The 18,484-nt window shown below is 50.3% G+C and overlaps 6 protein-coding genes across 6 annotated transcripts; 4 read left to right on the forward strand and 2 right to left on the reverse strand.

Moving 5' to 3' along the window:
• Positions 1 to 49: 49 nt before the first annotated feature.
• Positions 50 to 697, forward strand: BJY04DRAFT_222808 (major facilitator superfamily domain-containing protein; the record flags this gene model as incomplete). The annotated part of the gene is made up of 1 exon (XM_073717503.1): positions 50 to 697. A coding segment is annotated over one exon (648 nt), but the record flags the coding sequence as incomplete, so codon positions are not given.
• A 389-nt stretch (positions 698 to 1,086) lies between these two features.
• BJY04DRAFT_222809 (uncharacterized protein) lies at positions 1,087 to 1,876 on the reverse strand (the record flags this gene model as incomplete). Its single annotated transcript, XM_073717504.1, has 3 exons — positions 1,087 to 1,362; positions 1,414 to 1,815; positions 1,868 to 1,876. 3 exons carry the CDS (start codon positions 1,874 to 1,876, stop codon positions 1,087 to 1,089), a joined length of 687 nt encoding a protein of 228 aa, XP_073566445.1.
• Positions 1,877 to 2,492: 616 nt separating this feature from the next.
• Positions 2,493 to 5,064, forward strand: BJY04DRAFT_222810 (uncharacterized protein; the record flags this gene model as incomplete). Its single annotated transcript, XM_073717505.1, has 2 exons — positions 2,493 to 4,114; positions 4,185 to 5,064. The coding sequence occupies 2 exons, from the start codon at positions 2,493 to 2,495 to the stop codon at positions 5,062 to 5,064; spliced, it is 2,502 nt and encodes an 833-aa protein (XP_073566446.1).
• Positions 5,065 to 6,985: 1,921 nt separating this feature from the next.
• On the forward strand, positions 6,986 to 9,931 carry BJY04DRAFT_231411 (uncharacterized protein; the record flags this gene model as incomplete). The annotated part of the gene is made up of 1 exon (XM_073719530.1): positions 6,986 to 9,931. The coding sequence occupies one exon, from the start codon at positions 6,986 to 6,988 to the stop codon at positions 9,929 to 9,931; it is 2,946 nt and encodes a 981-aa protein (XP_073566447.1).
• Positions 9,932 to 10,136: 205 nt separating this feature from the next.
• Positions 10,137 to 11,881, reverse strand: BJY04DRAFT_222812 (DUF890 domain protein; the record flags this gene model as incomplete). Its single annotated transcript, XM_073717506.1, has 10 exons — positions 10,137 to 10,547; positions 10,603 to 10,866; positions 10,924 to 11,014; positions 11,061 to 11,193; positions 11,241 to 11,314; positions 11,360 to 11,458; positions 11,508 to 11,518; positions 11,571 to 11,646; positions 11,700 to 11,747; positions 11,802 to 11,881. 10 exons carry the CDS (start codon positions 11,879 to 11,881, stop codon positions 10,137 to 10,139), a joined length of 1,287 nt encoding a protein of 428 aa, XP_073566448.1.
• A 416-nt stretch (positions 11,882 to 12,297) lies between these two features.
• On the forward strand, positions 12,298 to 15,605 carry pldA (putative phospholipase PldA). The gene is made up of 8 exons (XM_073708653.1): positions 12,298 to 12,354; positions 12,432 to 12,465; positions 12,516 to 12,907; positions 12,956 to 13,108; positions 13,159 to 13,585; positions 13,639 to 14,094; positions 14,153 to 15,162; positions 15,219 to 15,605. The coding sequence occupies exons 2-8, from the start codon at positions 12,459 to 12,461 to the stop codon at positions 15,231 to 15,233; spliced, it is 2,460 nt and encodes an 819-aa protein (XP_073566449.1). The 5' UTR covers positions 12,298 to 12,354; positions 12,432 to 12,458; the 3' UTR covers positions 15,234 to 15,605.
• Positions 15,606 to 18,484: the final 2,879 nt, after the last annotated feature.

Raw genomic sequence — 18,484 nt, forward strand, 5'->3', positions numbered from 1 at the left:
CCTAGCCCTAGAATTCTGGCTGGGCCTCATGCTGATAATATAACCACAGTCCCACGGCTCCCAAGACCTCTACCCGACCCTCCTCGAACGCCAATACAACTTCTCCAAAAACACCGTAACCGTAACGCAAGTCGTCGCCAATCTCGGCGCCCTAACCGGCGGCACGCTCATCGGCTGGGCATCCCAGATCTTCGGCCGGCGCTTCTCAATAATCACCATCAGCATCCTCGGCGGCGCCCTCCTCTATCCCTACACCTTCACGTCCACACCATCCATTATGGCGGCGGCCTTCTTCGAGCAATTCTGCGTGCAGGGCGCGTGGGGCGTGATCCCGATCCATCTGATGGAGCTGGCGCCTGGTGGGATCCGCACGTTCACGGTGGGGACGGCGTACCAGTTGGGGAATCTAGTTAGTAGTGCGTCTTCGACGATTGAGAGTACGATCGGGGAGAGGTTTCCGTTGCAGCCGACGGAGAGTGGGGTGGAAAGGTATGAGTATGGCAAGGTGATTTGTATTTTCATGGGGTGTGTTTTTGCGTATACGATTTTGGTTACGGGGGTGGGGCCGGAGAGGTTGGGGAGGGGGTTTGATGTTGAGGGGGATGAGGATGTTAGGGAAGTTAGGGGTGGTAGTCATATTGGAGGAAGAGTTCGGGGGGGGAGTGATGTTGAGAAAGGGGTTGTTGAAAGGGCCTAAGTTCTAGAACGTATGACTGGTCTTGAGATAGGCTGTTTGGCTAATGTGGTGGCTGCGTTGGACGGTTAGTTGGTAATATCCGGCTTCGAAATGGTTACTTGGGGAATTTCACTGTTGTATACAAGTATATAGCATCGTACAGGCCATTTAGACGGGACTAACTAGGATATTTGCTTTGACCGTGCTATATATTGATCTCGTACCGTCGTGAAGACTCCTCTATATGCCTACAGCTAAGTGGAATGACGATGTCTTCTGCCATTGCTTCTATAACCAGAATGCATGGCTAGCTGGGTTGAAAACCTGATGCTGTCGATTAGCTATATATAATGATATGATCGTATCTACAAGTTACCTGTAGCAGTGTCTTACCAAGAAAGTACCTAGACTCAAGCAGTCCTAGACCGTTCAGCATACCAGGACTGCCCATCAGAAACCCTATCCTCCGTATCATAATCCTCATCCCGCTGTAATATTTGAGTCCGTTGGGCCTTTCGAGCTCGTTCCGCCCGTCGAGACTCCTGAAAAGCCAGCACTGCCGTTAGAACCATGTGTCGTGCGCCAATCCGCTCACTTGAATTTGCTCGACGTGCGCGAGTCTTTTCCTTTTCTAGAGCCTGCAGCTCCAGCTGATACCGACGCATTGTGTTTATCTTCTCGGCCAACTGTTCGTCTGTCAGCGGTACGAAACCATTCTGCTCCAAGACAGCTCATACCATTTGTCTCGTGCGATAGAGTGTACTGTCCTTCTTCTTTGCGCCGTTCTTCTTAAGCAATGCCAACACTGCCTCTCCCTGCTGAAGTGCGCCCATATCGGTTGTGTTACCGATGTTCATGCAAATTTGTCTAATCTCGTGCTCTTTTTCATTGATACGGGCTTTCAGTAATAGTTCTTCGGTGGCGGAAGGCGGCTCGTTTTGGATCGGCTCGTCTTCTGCGAGCATATCGTTGAATAGCTGGTCAGGGGGTTCTCTGGTTTGGACGGAGAGCTCGGGGTCGCCAGATGCTAAGTTCTGGATGCGTGAGTTGATGAGGTTGCGAAGTGAGGTGCGTTGAGAGGGTGTTAGTCTGGCAATTCCGGCTTTGATGGGCTCCATAAATTCGGAGACTATGTCTTCCTAGGACAAGTTAGAGGACTCGCTGGGGGGGGATAGTAAGGAAAGAGCGTACGGCGTCCATGGGTAAGTGATGTAAGTGAGTAAGATATACTTTTTAAGTGATAAAGATGAGTGCGAGTCTATTGCTTGGCTGAGAGGCAGAAAATAGGAGAGATGGTGGTGAGAAGATGATGGTGGTGGATGGCTGAACCTGTAGGTGCCTGCTTGAAAACAAGATAGGAAGGTGCTATTCTTGACACTCCCTCTTGATGCTCAAAGCACCTCTCTAGGTACCTAACCTACATTGTCAGCCTACTTTACAACAAGAACCTCCTGAGAAATTGGTGTATTCTGACACAGGCCCTTCATGCACACCACATATGCTGTGATATGCTGTCAGCCCAGGCGCTTGGTCGACCACCCACCTTTCAGCCTAAAGAGTGTTTGGCCACTTGGAAAACCCACTCCATTGTTGTTTCAAGATCTGATGCCAAGGATGGCGACTCAACTCGACCGAAGTGAGGCCAAAACCAACCTCCATCCTCCGTCATGCCTACTCTCCCTGCTGCCAACGAATCTTTTCTCGCTGCAGGAAGCAGAGAGAGAGCTAAGTGCTCTGTTCGTTTGTGCTTCTTCTGTCTTATTCATCGGTCGATCTTCCCTTCACTTCACTATATTTCCTCCCACTGAGGTTCAATATGACCAACACATACCTTCAGTACAAGCAAGACCAAAAGCGACTAGTCTACTGGCTTATCCACGCTTCAAACACCATCATCAAATCTTTTCCCGCAGAGACAACCATTCCTCTCAACACTAGTGGTGAGATCACCTTGTCGAGCCTAGTGTCTCTATCAGAGCTGGTCGCGAAACACATCAAGCCTATCCCAGCCACTATCCATCGTCTATTACGCTCTGTCATAGAGGCGAGAAAAAAGACACATTCCCTTTTCCGCCGCCTAGTTGCCGAAGATCCGGATCCGGAAGTCGTGAAAAGCAATATCTCTCATGAGGTCTGGATCAACGGCCTTACGAAAGCCTTCAACCTCATGGGGGGTGAAGCCTGGCTCACGAAAATAAAAGACTCTACCCAGCCGTTGGGTGAAGAGAATGAGGATGAGGTCGTCTTCTCGAATAAATTTGCAGGTCTCAACCTGAGTGAGGCAGACGATGAGGAAGACGAACAAGCGACAGAAAGGGCCACCAACGCTCCCGTCCGAGTACAGAGCAAAGGCAAGAAGAAAGGAAAGGGTAAAAAGGGGCGCCAGTCGAAAGGAGAGAACGTTGACGAGTCAGACCTGGACAAAGTACCTTTCGAAAGCTACCGTATCATCGAAGATCAAACAGGTCTCGTCACAGATTATCTCCTCTCTTGTTACTCGCTGAACTTGGAATGGTCTGATCTCCGAAGCTGTATGCAGGGTGTTTGGTATAGAGTAGCCTATCATGGGCTAAACAGTGCTGTTGCTGGTGCCCTGCGCAACATCTCGCTTGGGATGTTTAGCAAAATCCAGACTGAAACCTTGGCAGACTTTCCCGGACATGAGTCCTATGAGACCATCATGAAGACGATCACGAGAGGAGATCCCGACAAAGCACAGGGCAGCTTTCGTCTGTCTATGTCACAGTGGCGGGAGGATAACACAGGGCCAGTCGAAACCCTTTTCACTCGTGATGTTGAAATCAGGGAACACTTGATGATATATGCTTATCAGGATTTGCTCGACTTTGTCACAGACTTCCAAAAAACACGAAGCGGGAAGCCAACCAGAGCGATGCTCAAAACCTTGAACTGGGATCCAACGCTTGATCTCAGCCAAGCAAGTAATGAAGATCGCCTTAAGTGGCGGAGAGCTTACACAATAAACTGGCTATATGATCTGGTGAACGTCTTCTCGGCGATTGTGACTCAGCGCAGAAACCTTGGGGGTGAAAAGATTCAGCTAGAATCTGTCGACTGGTCTGTTCATGGACCGTGGCATCATCATCGACGGCTGTATGGTCTGAACGAATTTGCGGGCGAGGTCACAGCCCTTGCGATGCAGAAACCGGCAACCGACATAAAGCCAAAGATCCAACCCCATCTGGTTTTCCAACTACAATGCATTATTGATTCTCTCTGTGTGTCCCGTGGGTGGCTAGCGAACGGCTTGTATGGAGACACTCTGATCTGCCCTCCAAAGACTTTCAGGCCTCGACGCGACCTAGACCTATTCTTGGATCGCATGTATGATAGAGAGCCTAGGGGATTCATCATGGAGGCAGCTCGTATAAGCATATATCTCGAGCAGTATGTCATGGTCCATGGCGGCCCTATTGGGTACCGAATAATACCCCAAATGCATCAATGAGATACGCGATGATTTCCTAAACTGGTTAGGAGAAACCAGATACATGTATGGCCTCAAAACCATACCCCCATCCCGATTTACCAGCACAAACTCGAACGGCCTTTGGGAGTACTCGCCTTATCTGTGCGGAGTCGGTCTAATGGAAGCCTTGGAGCTAGCGCACGCAGTGAGCATGCGATTATGGGAATCCTCCGCAGACTGCATGTGCCTCATGCACTTGCACAATATGCTTGTTCAAAAGCGCTACCTCAAGAGCCCTATCGGCCTATATAAAAGCCTAGAATTGGTCTTCAGGGACGATTTCTTCGTCGACGGCAAGGTTCCGAAATCTCATTTCGTACAGGCCCTCCTCGCCGTTGTTTTCAAAGTCAGGAACCTGCGCACATCAGCCACCTACAGAAATAACGCATATCGTGATTATCGAAACGCGTCTGACTTGCGTGAACTATTAGTGGTCAGTACAAATCCGCTTTTGAGGTCGAAGTCGCTCGTCACACTCTACCGCGAGGCATATTGGATCCCAGACAGAATCCCTGATAGCGATATCCCAACAGCCACGGCGCTTGCTTCCCTTCGGCTCCACCAGGTAAAGCGAGTCGTTGACCCCGTGACTGGCAAGGGAACTCTCGAAGACACCGAGCTCGTCAGACGATTCCGAGCAGCAGGCTGGGACGACCCCACAATGCTCGCCTTGACAGAGACATCAACCATTGTCATAACCTCTGTTGAAGAAGACAAAATGCCGAAAGCCGTGCTCGAAGCCCATGTCGCAGAGGGCTACAAATGGCAACCCAAAAAGAGCACCCAGTCCCATACGCTTCGCGACAAGGGCATCCTCTCCAGCAAGGACTTTTTAAGAATCTTAGAGTTCGATTTAAAGGGCGACATTGGGTTTGGATCTCGTCCTATTTGGGTTTGAATTATCTCTCTGTCACCAACCACTTTAACATGGTATACTATATCATAGAGGAGAAGTTACGAGCCACACGCCATCCTTTATGGGTCGAGGTGTTTGAGCGGCCGGAGGGGCCAAAGAAGTTCATGAGTACGAAGAGAGCGTCGCTGGTTATATTCGCTATGCGGGAGGGGAATGAAGGGTGCTTTAGGGCTATGGCGGAGGCTGTTGAGGAGACGAGTATAGGGTGGATGGATTTTGCTTATTGGGATGATGAGGGAATTGAGTTTGACGATCACTGTGAGTTTGTGGATGCGGGAGGGAGGGGGAGTGACGGAAGCTCTGAGGATGTGCCGAGATCGGGTTTTATGAGTTGTTGGAATCTGGACATTTATCGTTGAAATGTCTGCTCATCTCAGAATTGGCTTGCAAAATACCCCAGCTTGTCGTCATCTAGCTTGATGTCCTGTTGCCTTGGGGTTTCGCGTTCTTTGGAATAGTTTGGCGAATTCGATAGTTAGCAGAGCCCACTTAACAACGCTGTTACCGGCCGGTCTTGAAATGAGAATGTGCTATTCACCGTACTTCCTGCCGAGGTCTCACTTCTCAATAATAATCATGGGCTTTCTCCGGTCGAGAGATGACCATCCAGGGCTTGTACTAAATAGAGACGCCATTGGGTGGCCCTCCATCTGTGCCAGTCATCGGACCAGCATCTCCAGTTCCGACTACTCCTGTCATAAGTACAGGTACCTGACAGCCTGGCATGGCTGGTGGGCTAGTCATTATTCATTTCGATGTGCTAGTCTTAGTTACTATCTGTGAGAAGTGATGCTCTTGGAGCGTTTGATGTACAGTCCAATCCAGCTCTTCGGTTTCCGCATTTAGAATCAGAAGAATCATCAAACGATAACGCCTGGGCTCGAACCAGCCGGCACCTAAAGTTAGTCGAACACTGGATTGGAGAAGGATAGGGCATCGCATCTCACTCCCAACCCTATTAAGCCTGTAGGTCCAGATTCGAGATAAAAGACGATAAACGTGCTATGCACTCGAGATGCTTCGACATCGACATTCGACCCTTTGGTTTCATTCCCCTTCGGTGACGGAGCTCAGAGCTCGACACCAGCCATTGAAAGTTTTCAAGAATATTCTCTGTGGCCTTCCCAGGAGGACCTTTTACCTCTCTCCCGCTATTCCGGTATATCGAAAGGCCCTTTACCATGGCTATGGACCTAGCCTCGTTTCGCATCAGCTGTCAGGAACTTTCCAAAACTTGCGGAAGGAGATATTGGCATCTCTACTCAATGCCAAGATCATGTACTCAACGAGAGCTATGAGCTATTCTCAGCACGCACTGCAAGCCTAGTGTCTCACGACATACATTCTGATGCTGACCCCTTCATATTCTCACATGATTTGCATGAGGATGATACACTTTTCCCACTCGCATCACAAAACAATCAAGTATCACCTGAGCTATTCCAATTTCAAGCAGCCTATATATCAGTATTAGTCAAGAGCAGCTAGATAGCGCTTCTTTCTCGCAGGGGAAATTCGATTCATGCTCGCCAGATATAAAGTGCGTGCGCACATCGCCGGAGTATTAAACCCACTGCAGGACACTTAAACACCACGCACCTGCTTATAAATGCCCCTTATCGATAAAGGCACAGAAAAAGTTGCAGCGGAGCCGCGGGGTTGAGCGACACCAAAATCCCCCTCGTTCAGTCTCTCTTTATTCTCTTTTTCTGACTGCAGTTCAGGCATTCTTTTGGACGAAATCGGCCTCGCAGAATTACGCGGTATGGTCCGGTGGTAGACTCTCTATTGTGCTCAACTATTCCCCCTTGTCATTTTCGCTACGGTAGGGTCTTTTGGTCTTTTTATCTTCATCTTTTCTATACCCGTGCTGACTCTAGAAAGCTCGCTTTAGACCGTCGATATGGCCGACTCCTCTACCGTGATATATCCCGCGTCTCTAGACACGCTCTTCGGTGAAGCGTCGCTGAACAACCAATATGACCCCATACACCTCGAAGACGGAGAGATCGCCCCGCTGCTCGAGCTACCACTCGCGAAGGAAGTGTTTGGGCACAACTCTAACCGGGGAACTCTCGACCCTGTCTCGAGAGGCGAATTATCATACACTCAGTTCGTGGCGGAAAAGACGAAGTCTGTTGCCGCAAAACCCATCGAGGGCTTGAGCTCAGAACAGCAAAAGTCGCAACTCCTCTACATCGGTCTAGCGGCGCTCTTCGCATTCCTACAGTCCAACGTCACCGGTCCTCCGCTCGAGTTCAAGTCCGCCGATGTCATCGTCCCTTCAATCCTCCGCTCGAACCCCGCAACCCTCCGGTCGATCCGTGATAAAGTCATCCGAGAGCTCTCGGTGGATGGAGAAGCGGCGTATAAGCTGACGCCCAATGTGGAGCTTTTCGCCGTCGCTAAGGCCATTCTCGTTGACTCTGATGTTTTGGTTGCGGACGGACCCCTGGTGGCTAGGACTGCACGGTTGCGCGTGAATTTCCTCCACCAGAAGATGTTGTCTGAGGTTACGAGTACGCTGCAGGATGTGATTTACAAGGACTTGAATGAGCTCAGCAAGAGAGTGCTCGGTGATAACACCACGGGCTTGGAGCAGGGCAAGTTCTTGCTCGAACGTGCAACAATTCATGTCCACCACGGATCTGATGCTAAGGCTAGAACGGATCTCGAGAACGCTGCTGCTGTGCGCAAGTTTGAGTTTGCTCTTACCGGTCGTCTTGGAAAGCGAACCAAGTTCCAGGACAGGGATATCAGTCAGCTTGTTATTCTGGCTAAGAGTGCGGAGGATGCAACCAGCGACAAGGAAATGGAGGGCTCCGAAAAGACTAATGGCGATGCTCCTGCGCCGAAGAAACTGGATCTTAACGACGATACTCTCTTAGAGGCTATCTCTTTCACCAAGCAAGATGACAAGGAGTCGCAAGGAAAGGCTGTCAAGGTTCAAGAGGAGTCTGCTCTCTCACCAGCATTGGCGAATCTTGACCCAGGAGAGCAGCCGATGCTTGACCCCGTTGACTCTGCTATTCTTTTGTCTTTCGCAGCGGCCATCACCAACACAAGGCCCGAGGACGGACTGACCCGCGAAGAGACCGCTCCTTATGCTACCCGAGTTCTAGACGGTGGTAGTTCCAACTGGCAGATTTACACACAGGGCTTGCTCCTCCGCAGTCGGATTGAGGGTTACAGGTCCAGAACCGTTGAGAGGTCTGTCCTACAAATGCAGGCTCTTGTCGATCAGGTCCTTGCCGACACCGCCACACAAGACACACAGACAACCGACACTCCGCAAGAACCATCCACTTTCCTTCCACGACCCGAAAAGGATGAGTCTGCATCGGCCGCAGACAGACTCAAGTACATTTGGCTCCTGAGCTTCTCAACGCGCTGGGACCTCGAAGCCGAACTGGCCAACAGATGGGTTAATCTTGGAGGTCTCCGCACAGCGCTCGATATCTACGAACGACTACAAATGTGGGCCGAAGTCGCACTATGCTATGCCGCCACCGACAAAGAAGACAAGGCGAAGGTCACCGTCCGCAGACAACTCTACAACCCAACAGGAGAGAACCCCGATGACGAGAACGAAAAGTTCGAAGGCCCCGAACTATCTCCTCTTCCAGCCGACGCTCCCCGTCTCTTCTGCATCCTAGGAGACATTCAAACCGACCCGACCCTCTATGAACGCGCCTGGGAAGTCTCCAACCAACGCTACGCTCGCGCTCAGCGCTCTCTCGCCCGCCACTTCCTTACCCTTACCCCCCCGGCCCTCGAAAAGGCCGCAGAGGCCTACCAAAAGAGTCTGTACATCAACCGCCTCAACCACAGCGCCTGGTTCGCCCTCGGCTGCGTTCAACTTGAGCTCCAGCACTGGGACGACGCAATCGACTCCTTCACCCGCACCGTCCAACTCGAAGACACCGACGCCGAAGCATGGAGTAACCTCGCCGCAGCCATGCTGCGCACCTCCCAACCCTCCGAGTCCGACGACACCCAGCCCCAAGAACAACCACAACAACCAGCCGAACCCATAGCAGACGACGAGGAACCCTCCGACCTACCCGCAGCCCCCGAAGACCCCTACAAACGTAAACGCGAAGCCATCTCCGCCCTGCACCGCGCGGCGCAGCTCAAAAACACCGACTCCCGCATCTGGGATAACCTCCTCACAGTCGCAGCCTCAATCCCACCCCCGCTAACCCCCTACCGCGACGTTATCGCCGCCCAACGCAAAGTCATCGAACTCCTCGGCCCCAAGCAAGGCGAGAAGGCAATCGACATCCCGATCTTGGGCATGCTCGTCGACCATCTCGTTACAGCATACGACTACGAGGATCTACTCATCGAAGTCGGCGCTGACACCGAGGATGCGAAACCGCAGCGCGTCGTCCGCAGCGGCACACTCCCCGGCTCGATCCTCTCCCTCGTCGAACACTCCATCATCCCGCTAATCACGCACTCCGCGCCGCTATGGCTTCTTGTTGCCTCTGTTGAGAGATTCAGGGGGAGGCCCTCGAAGGCGCTGGAGGCGCATGAGAAGGCTTGGCGCGCAACTGTGGCTTCGTCTACGCAGGGGGCATTCCAGATGGGCGATGAGAAGAGGTGGATGGAGATTGTGGCTGCTACGGAGCGATTGGTGCGCAATGGGTATGCGAAGTACGGGCCGCTTGATAAGGAGGGGACGGAGAATGAAGGTGGGGAGGCGGAGCTTGTGGCGAAGGATTGGCGGTTTAAGGGGCGTAGTGCGGTGAGGGGGATTATGGGGAAGGGAAAGGAGTTTTGGGAGGGGAGTGAGGGGTGGGAGAGGTTGAGGGAGTTGCAGGGGGAGGTTGCGGGGGGTAGGTAGGTAGATGAGGATGAATGTTTTGCGAGCATGTGGTGAGCCTTATCGGTGATGCATCTAGATTTGTTTGTTTTCGCAAGAGTATATTGTGGATTAGAAAAGCTTTGATATTGAGTTGACGTTAACGAATACCATGAAGCCGTTTTTTGGAGTACTTCCCGCTGTCAATTCACCTTATGCAATTGTCCCTCGATGGTTATAGCCGCTATTATCGTCCCTCTACCTTTCTCTTGATCATCCCGCAGAGACTCTCGAAAAGAACGGTATCCGTCCCCTTAAGCCACCTTACAACAACCCTCAGAGTCCTCTCTTCATCCGGATCCATCTTCAACAAGACCCTGAAGCCCAGCGCTGCCTTTTTCACATCAAACTTCGGTGGCCCTCCAGCCTCGAACATCTTCATTTTCCTTCTGTACTGGCGAGACCAGACGTTCTCAAGCGCGAATCCTACGCCCGCGGCAATGCTTGGATCCCAGCTCCAGTGGATGTGAAGAGATGACAGCTCTGTGTTGAGGGATTTTCCGATGTCGTCGATGGAGCTATCAGGGAGGTCGAATGTATACTCCGATGGGAAGGGGAGGAGGTGCTTTGGAAAGCTTGAGATGCCGCGTGCGACAGCCTAGAGTAGCCTGAGTCAGGGTTTATAGGTCAAATGGCCGACATATGAAGCATACCACTGTTGGACGGAGATCATTCCATGACCAAGCAATTGCCCATCTCCGGGTCTTTGTTCCCTGAATGAATTCCGTGACTGCGTAGTTGTTGTTTCCAAGACCTATGAGCTTCTCGGCGAGGATAGAGACGCTGCTGAGCTTTCCGAGCATGGAAGTGTACCATTGCACTCTTTCGCGAAGTTGAAGACTCTCGTCGATCATCTGAGCCACGAAGGAGACTTCTCCTCCTTCGGTCACCATTTCAACCTCTGCGCCGGTGCATGCCTGTTTGAGTTGTTAGCAAGGGGTACACTGTATACGATGGTCTGTGGTGCGGCATACCGAGAAGGGGGGTCTCTCTTTCTCTTCGGCGGAAGCAATCATCTCACTCTGAGAAGAATAGAATGGCGGGTTGCACATTGTAAAGTCAAGCCTTCCAACCATTAGTATTGTGTGTGGAACAGAGATAACTGTATCACCTTTCAAGTCCGGTGACCTTGTCTAGCAGGACGAGGCTGTCACTCGGGCTCGTCTTGACGATCTGGATCCGCGAGTCGAGGCCATTTTCCTTGACGGTGCGGATTGAAGCCCTGATGTTTTCATCGTCGATGTCTGTTTTGATCAGTTCTGTGAGGCTGACTAGGTAGGATCTGCCTCACCTGATGCGATGAAATTCCAATTGGACCTCAATTTGGTACCTAGAAGAGGGTATATGCTGCAACATCCTGTGCCTCTGTTCGGGTTAGATCCTTTCCCCAGAGAGAAACCGTGGACGTACATGTCGAGACCCGTTACGAGAGTGTCAGGGCCATAACTGTCCTGATATTTTTCTCCAGTGGTATCTAGAAGATCTTGTATCCATAGTATATAGTTCAATCTGCTGCGATAAGTATGGACGCGACCGGAGGCTCGATGAACTCATTCACCTATTAGGAACCTAACTCTATCAGTCTAAGCCAATACCAGAACTAAGTGCTTAGTGCACATACCGGAGGACATAATCGGTCTTCAGGGATGTCGACGTTCAAGCCAAAGTCTCGCTGGAGGAGACTAACAGTCAACTGTCTGGAACCAGCGTCAGCGGAAGCGTCGATCCCACGGCCATCGTCGTCATTTACCTGACGGCATTAGGGTCTGTAAAGTCTAATTGGTTATTCGGCTTCAGACTGGGCTAATTTTAGTCACGGATCGGTCGGCTTGTCATCGTGGGGAGCACAAACTATCTAGCGAAGTCGGGCGACTGTAACGCGAGAGAGGTGAAGTCCACACCATCTTTGTACAGGTTACGAGCCGAGCCCATGGTGCCACTGCGATTGCGCAATATATTTGATTGAGATGAGAACACAAGAAACCGAGATTAAAAGGGCACTCGGCGTAGGTAATATCGCAGGTTTCCGGCAGACTGGGGTGGAGAATGTGGAGGTTTGCTTTTCCCAGGCACAAGGCAGGAGATTCTCCCACTCTCCAATCGGTTTCCACTCGCGAAGCAGCCTTATGGACCAGCCTCTCCTTTCCAGGAAAAGGTGCCAAGGTGAAATAAGGAGCAGAGCAGGAGATCGTCGAATGAGAGGGGCGTGGACGCGGTAGGGCAGAGGGTGACGTTGAGATCCGGAGTTCTGACAGGCGGGAGAAATCCAACTTTCTATGAGGTCATCTATGCAATCTACCCTTCTCCGATTTCCCCTCATCTCTAGGCTACTATTTACCATCCCTCATTTCTTCTTTACAGTACAATTCTCTTGTTCTCATCATATTGTTGGCTCAATGTAACTTGTCAGCAGCACTTTGCCCCATATAACACAATAAACTAGCAGTGCGCCTACTAACCCGTCACCATGTCCCACCTCAAGGAAAACATCCACCATTTAGAGGACCGCATGAAAAGTCAGGCAGGTCCTTTTTTTTTTCCTTGCAGCACTAACTCAACGTTTTAGACTCTCATCTGAACGAGAAAGCGCATCACCTTAAGCATCGCGTTGGAAAGCTCTTTAACATCGTAAACCCCAACCACCGCCATGACGAGCCACATGAGCAGAAAACAGATGAGAAGCGAACGGCAATTTGCGAGTCCAACCGTTTTGGCTCGTTTGCGCCTGTAAGAGAGGGAAACAAGATTAAGTTCTTTGTGGATGCCAGAGACTACATGTGGGCTGTGTCCGTTGCATTGGAAGCAGCAAAGGAGGTAATTTATATCGAAGATTGGTGGCTGTCACCGGAACTCTTTCTACGGAGGGCACCTATTGACAACGAGAAATGGCGATTGGACCAGATTCTCAAGCGTAAGGCTGAAGCTGGTGTCAAAATTTACGTGATTGTTTACAAAGAGGTCCGCTCACATATCAACATCCCTTGGCCGTTTGCTCATCAGGAACAGGTAACCCAAGCGGTGTCATGCAATTCAGCGCATACGAAGCATGCTCTGAGGTCTCTTTGCCCAGAGGGGAGCCCAGGCTATGGGAACATAAATATTATGCGCCATCCAGATCATAACATTTTCGAGAATGCGGCAGACCTTACGATGTACTGGGTGAGAATGCTTAGCGCTTACTATTTGACAGATCATACTAACAATGACAGGCTCACCATGAAAAGTTCATTGTCATTGACTATGAATTGGCTTTTATTGGGGGCATTGATTTGTGCTTTGGGAGATGGGATGCTCATCAACATGCGCTTTCGGATGTTCATCCATCACATTTGAGATCGGAGATATGGCCGGGCCAGGACTACTCAAACGAACGGATTATGGACTTCCAAAGCGTCGAACAATGGCAATCCAGTGAACTCTCGAAAGCAGAATACGGCCGAATGCCCTACCATGACGTGTCAATGGGCGTGATTGGCGATTGTGTATACGACATAGCCGAGCACTTCGTTCTACGTTGGAATCACTGTAAGAGAGACAAGTACAAGCGAGACGAAAGGATAGACTGGCTTCTACTTGAGGGGCGTACCGGAGAAAATGAGGATCTTATTGGCGTTCAACGACCAAAGTTTCCTGTCGGTGAGTTACAGGCCCTAAACATTGTCGGGGCGAATAAACCTAATGGGCTGCAGGCGAATATATCCAACACCCTTTCTCGCCTTTAAGCACTAAACCTCGTGGCCAACAAGGCTCTTGCCGGGCTCAAATCGTTCGAAGCAGTGCTGATTGGTCAAGTGGCATACTTTGCGAACACAGCATCCAGAACGCTTATAAGGAGGTCATCGAGAACGCGCAGCACCTTGTGTATATCGAAAACCAATTCTTCATCACTGCTACTGGTGATCAGCAAGGTCCGATCCTTAACACAATTGGCCGTGCTGTGGTCAATGCTTGCGTACGCGCGGGTAAAGAGGGGAGGAAGTTTCGCGTGATCATAGTCATCCCAGCCATCCCAGGATTTGCTGGAGACCTTCGCGACAATGCTGCAGCTGGTACAAGGGCAATCATGGACTATCAGTACAAGTCAATCAACCGAGGAGAGCACTCCATTTTTGGCCAGATAGCAGCCCAGGGTGTTGACCCTACAAGTGAGCATCAACCACCTTTCCTCGGACAGTCACAGTCAAGTATCTAATAAGGATCTAGATCACGTATTCGTCTTTAATCTGCGAACCTACGATCGAATCAACAAAACACCTGCCCTGGAAGAGCTGGAGAAGGAGGCAGGTGTGACATACAATGACATCCAACGTGGAATTGCGGAGACTCTCGCGAGTGAGGCGGTCCATCCAGCTATTGGGAAAGAAGGTGATATGACTGAAATCGACTACAACAACGCTCAGAAAGAGAAAGAACGGCGTATTGCGCAGCTGGAGAAGTACGAAGAGCGCAATAAAGCTCACGAAGCCCACCCTGCAGCCAAGAACAAGGACACTGTTGCCCATACCACGATGCTGAACGGAGGCAAGTTATCTGACGAGGTATGGGAAGGAGACGACGATTCCGAGCGTGAGAACTTTATCTCTGAGGAATTGTACATTCACGCAAAAGTTATGATAGCAGACGATCGAGTTGTGATATGTGGAAGCAGTAACATCAATGATCGCAGTCAATTAGGGTACCATGACAGTGAAACAGCCATTGTCATAGAGGACCAGGACTTTATCGAGAGTCAGATGAATGGCGAAAGCTACCAAGCGGGACGCTTAGCCTCTACACTTCGCCGGCAGTTATGGAGAGAACATCTTGGGCTACTGCCAGCTCAAGACTACGATGCCTCCGACGATCCAAGCGCGCAGCCGCCTACTACATGTTTAAATGAAATTCCTGAAGGCCCAGAGAATGACTTCGTCACGGACCCCCTCAACGATGACTTGTGGAAGACGTGGACTGAGCAAGCCACCACAAACACCGAGATCTACCGACAGCTCTTTCGCAGTGATCCCGATGATAATGTCAAAAACTTCGAAGACTATGACAAATATCGCCCTAAGGACGGTTTCAAAGTCGGCCATCTCTACGACCCATTTGTGCCCATCGAAGAGGTTCGTGAGAAGCTGGACAAGATCCGTGGCCATTTGGTCTGGATGCCTCTAGACTTCCTCAAGGATGCCGAAATGGCGGAATCGGGCTTACAGGTCAATCAGCTAACAGAGGTGAGATTCTGCAGTCAGCTATATTGTTTCGCCATGCTGACCATTTACCCAAACAGAGTATCTACACCTAATACCTAATATACCCTGCGATCCCATTGACTCGGATCCCTTTTCCGACTTCTGCAGTCAGAATCCTGCAGGATTCTATCTCATACCCCATGTCTTCTTGTATCGTATTAGTCCCTTTTCCAGATCTCTCATGTTCAATGTACTGTATAGTACTCAATACCCGCAGTCAATCAAACTTTATCATCATAGCCATCCAAGCCCAAATCAGCCCATCCTAGCCCAACAGCATGCAAGGATCAGGGGCTGAAACTCACTTGAGCTATCTACCTCTTCACCTCACCTTCCTAACTTGATATTCTTCGCTTCCTCGCCACTCTTCTCGCTCATCTAGCCATATCCTCTCCGTTACTTTATCCACTCCATCTCACGTCGCCTACCTCCCTTAGTTATCTACCCATCACGCCTCTATCCCTGTTACCCAACCCAGCCCAACCCACCTCCATTCAACAAAACACCCATATCAAGTAACAACCCAAACCCAACCCAACTCATCCATCAAAGCGTAATTACCCACGCAAGCCTCAAGGCTCGCACCGCATCGTAAGGTCCCCAAGGCTCAAGCTCCAACATTAACAATCGAAAGTTCGGTGACGTATCACACGCACCTGTCCTGTACGACGCTACCACGATGACAGCAGCGTTCGTTCCCGTTTCTACAAACCTTCCACTGTGTTCCAGTGTCCACTTGATAGCGGGAAGGGGGAAATGGAAAGGGGGTGGGTGGGTGGATTGTGGCTGAGCTGAGCTGAAACGAAAGAAAGGGCTATATTATGTCCATTATGTCCAGTATAACCGTGGAATCGAGGTAAGTACGGCGTAGTAGAGTTTCGTTTGGAGGATCGGGAGGCGTTGAAGTGGATGGGTTTGGATGTGTCGAGTGCTAGTCTGGGATGGCATGGCATGGCATGGCTTGACTCGTGAGGCTAGGTTACTGTCCTTGGTTATTCAGGTAAGATCTTGGTTTTGGTTTGGTTTGGTTTCGTGTGGTTCTAGAAGCCTGCTAGGTGAGGAGAGGTTAGGTCAAAGTGCTCTTGGCCTGAATTGGTTTGAACTGAACTGGAAGCTGAAAGTTCAAAGATAGAGAAAAGAAAAGTAAAAAAAAAAAAAAAAACTCAATTAGCCAGATGCAGCTACCAGCAGCAGATGCGATGCGATGCGATGCGGAACGCCCTGCAGTGCGCATAATGCCATTGTTGGATGATAGATAGGTATCCATCTCCAGCGAAGGCCCGCGCGTGAGTTCAACCTTCAGTCGATAGCGTAATAATGATGTGACGGGAAACTGCCACCGGAAGCTGGAGCCCAAAGCTCCTGGAGGCGCTACGCTCTCCAAATAAAGTTTCCCGCGCGCCGTTCGTTTCGCTGGACGACCGGACGACCAGCGTTGCACAGTTGCTCTCGGGTGTCGTTGTACGGTTGTGGTCAGACTCAGCTATGCTGTCATACAGTACAATGCTATTAATTTAATCTATCCATACAATATGTGGGTACGTACAGGAGATAGACAGGGATTAGGTGCTTTGGGTTTGGGGTCGCTTTGCTGGGTTGAAGTTCAGTAGGGGTTTGTTTGATGTGGCCTGACCTGGTGCTGTTGGTGTTATCTCGGAATACTGTATGTCCATCGCTCAGGGTGCTGTAACTTCTAACTGCCGGTTAGTTTGTGGAACATTACGGAGTGACAAGCTCTCGGGCGATATGTCGAAGCTCTCGAATTGGTTGATTGGCATATTGCGTCGCCGCAGTTGCATCGGTCTATCTTGACGAAAGAAGTAAATCACGATCAATCTATGGATAGGTATCACAGTCCACGCTTCACAATGCGATGCAGGAAAGAGAGAGCACAGCAGGTCTCCGCCAATCACACAAACAACAAAGCTAGATAGGTAGCTGGAGGCAGAAACTAAAAAGCAAACAAGGATACTCGACAGCATGATCGAATGAGAAATTCAAACAATCTGAATTCAGCACATAAAAAATGACCCCTGCTTTTTTGTCCCATCCTTGAACACCATGGCAATGCGTCTGTTGAACAGAGAACGAATTCGTGTTTCGGCCGTTAGTGCTCCATTAAAAGGTGATAGAAGGCAAGAAGAAAATGGAAGAAGAGAAGAACAGAAATCGACCGTCATCGTGGAAGATCAGATACCACAAAACCAGTCTTGCTTTTGGGCGTGCATCTGATTAGCCCAAAGCAACGGTTTTGACCCGAATGTCCATTGGTCAGGTTCAAAGTAAGCCGACAGAAGTCTGAATTCTAAATCATCGAAATCAATGGTCCAATTGGAGGGCTTCTCATGGACAGATCTTTTGCGAAAGCTGATTCGTCGAAACGTCAGGAAAATGAGGTGAGATTCAAGAAAACGTTTGGAAATTGAGTTTTGGGGAAAGAAAAGAAACAAAGCGGCTCGCAGACAGGCAGATTGGATGGCTGCAGCTGGGCGGTTTGCGCACGTTGTCGATTCCTAGACACCAAGTCAGCCCATTGTTGTAGACTCACACAAAACGCTCGGGGGCGCAGGGCAAATGGTACGAAAAAGGACAAAGCGTATCGTTTCTCATACCATATCGTCAAGGACGTTGAGCCGGGTGGTAGCCGAGAGTGTAACAGTTACTTATGCTTTAGCGGTGTGGCAGGCATTGCAGCGGCAATGGCCACAGATTTTGCAGCGCCAGATAGCAACAAAAGGCCCGGAGTTGCAGTCTGAGCACCGCCAGGTAAGGATGTTGCCGTTGGTGGCCTGCACAATGGCAAAAACATGACCGGAGCACTGATTGGCCATTGTAGACACTATATGCTAACTTCGGTTCCAATTAGCAACCAAGTTCCGAACGCCGTTGATCAGCTCGTTGGGTAAATACCTCGTGCAGATGAAGGTTTCTGAAGCTTGGTGATAGCTAGAGGATTCGGCAGCGTATTGCGAGCTGGAGTAATCAGCTTGACTTGGGACTGCTGAAGAAAGCAATCGGTCAGGGCTCTCGAGCAAGGGAGGTGAGACACGGTGGATGAGATGAAATCCGGCCTTGCGGAAAAGGTAAAGCCAGGGAAGAGAAGAGAGGTCTTCAGACAGAGAATAAATAAATCGTTGATGAGACTAGGGAGCCGAAGGAAAATAATAAAGAGATGATGTTGTCCTGCGAGATGAAGTTGTTGAACTTGGGCTCCATAGTAGGTATAAATAGGGCGAGCTCTTGAAGGTAGCTGGGATCAAAGGCTATCTATCCAAGGATACAACGGGTAGAATCCCTTAGAGCA

The sequence above is a fragment of the Aspergillus karnatakaensis genome (genome assembly GCF_047715665.1).
Source record: "Aspergillus karnatakaensis strain CBS 102800 unplaced genomic scaffold BJY04scaffold_64, whole genome shotgun sequence".
Classification (NCBI taxonomy): Eukaryota; Fungi; Ascomycota; class Eurotiomycetes; order Eurotiales; family Aspergillaceae; genus Aspergillus; species Aspergillus karnatakaensis.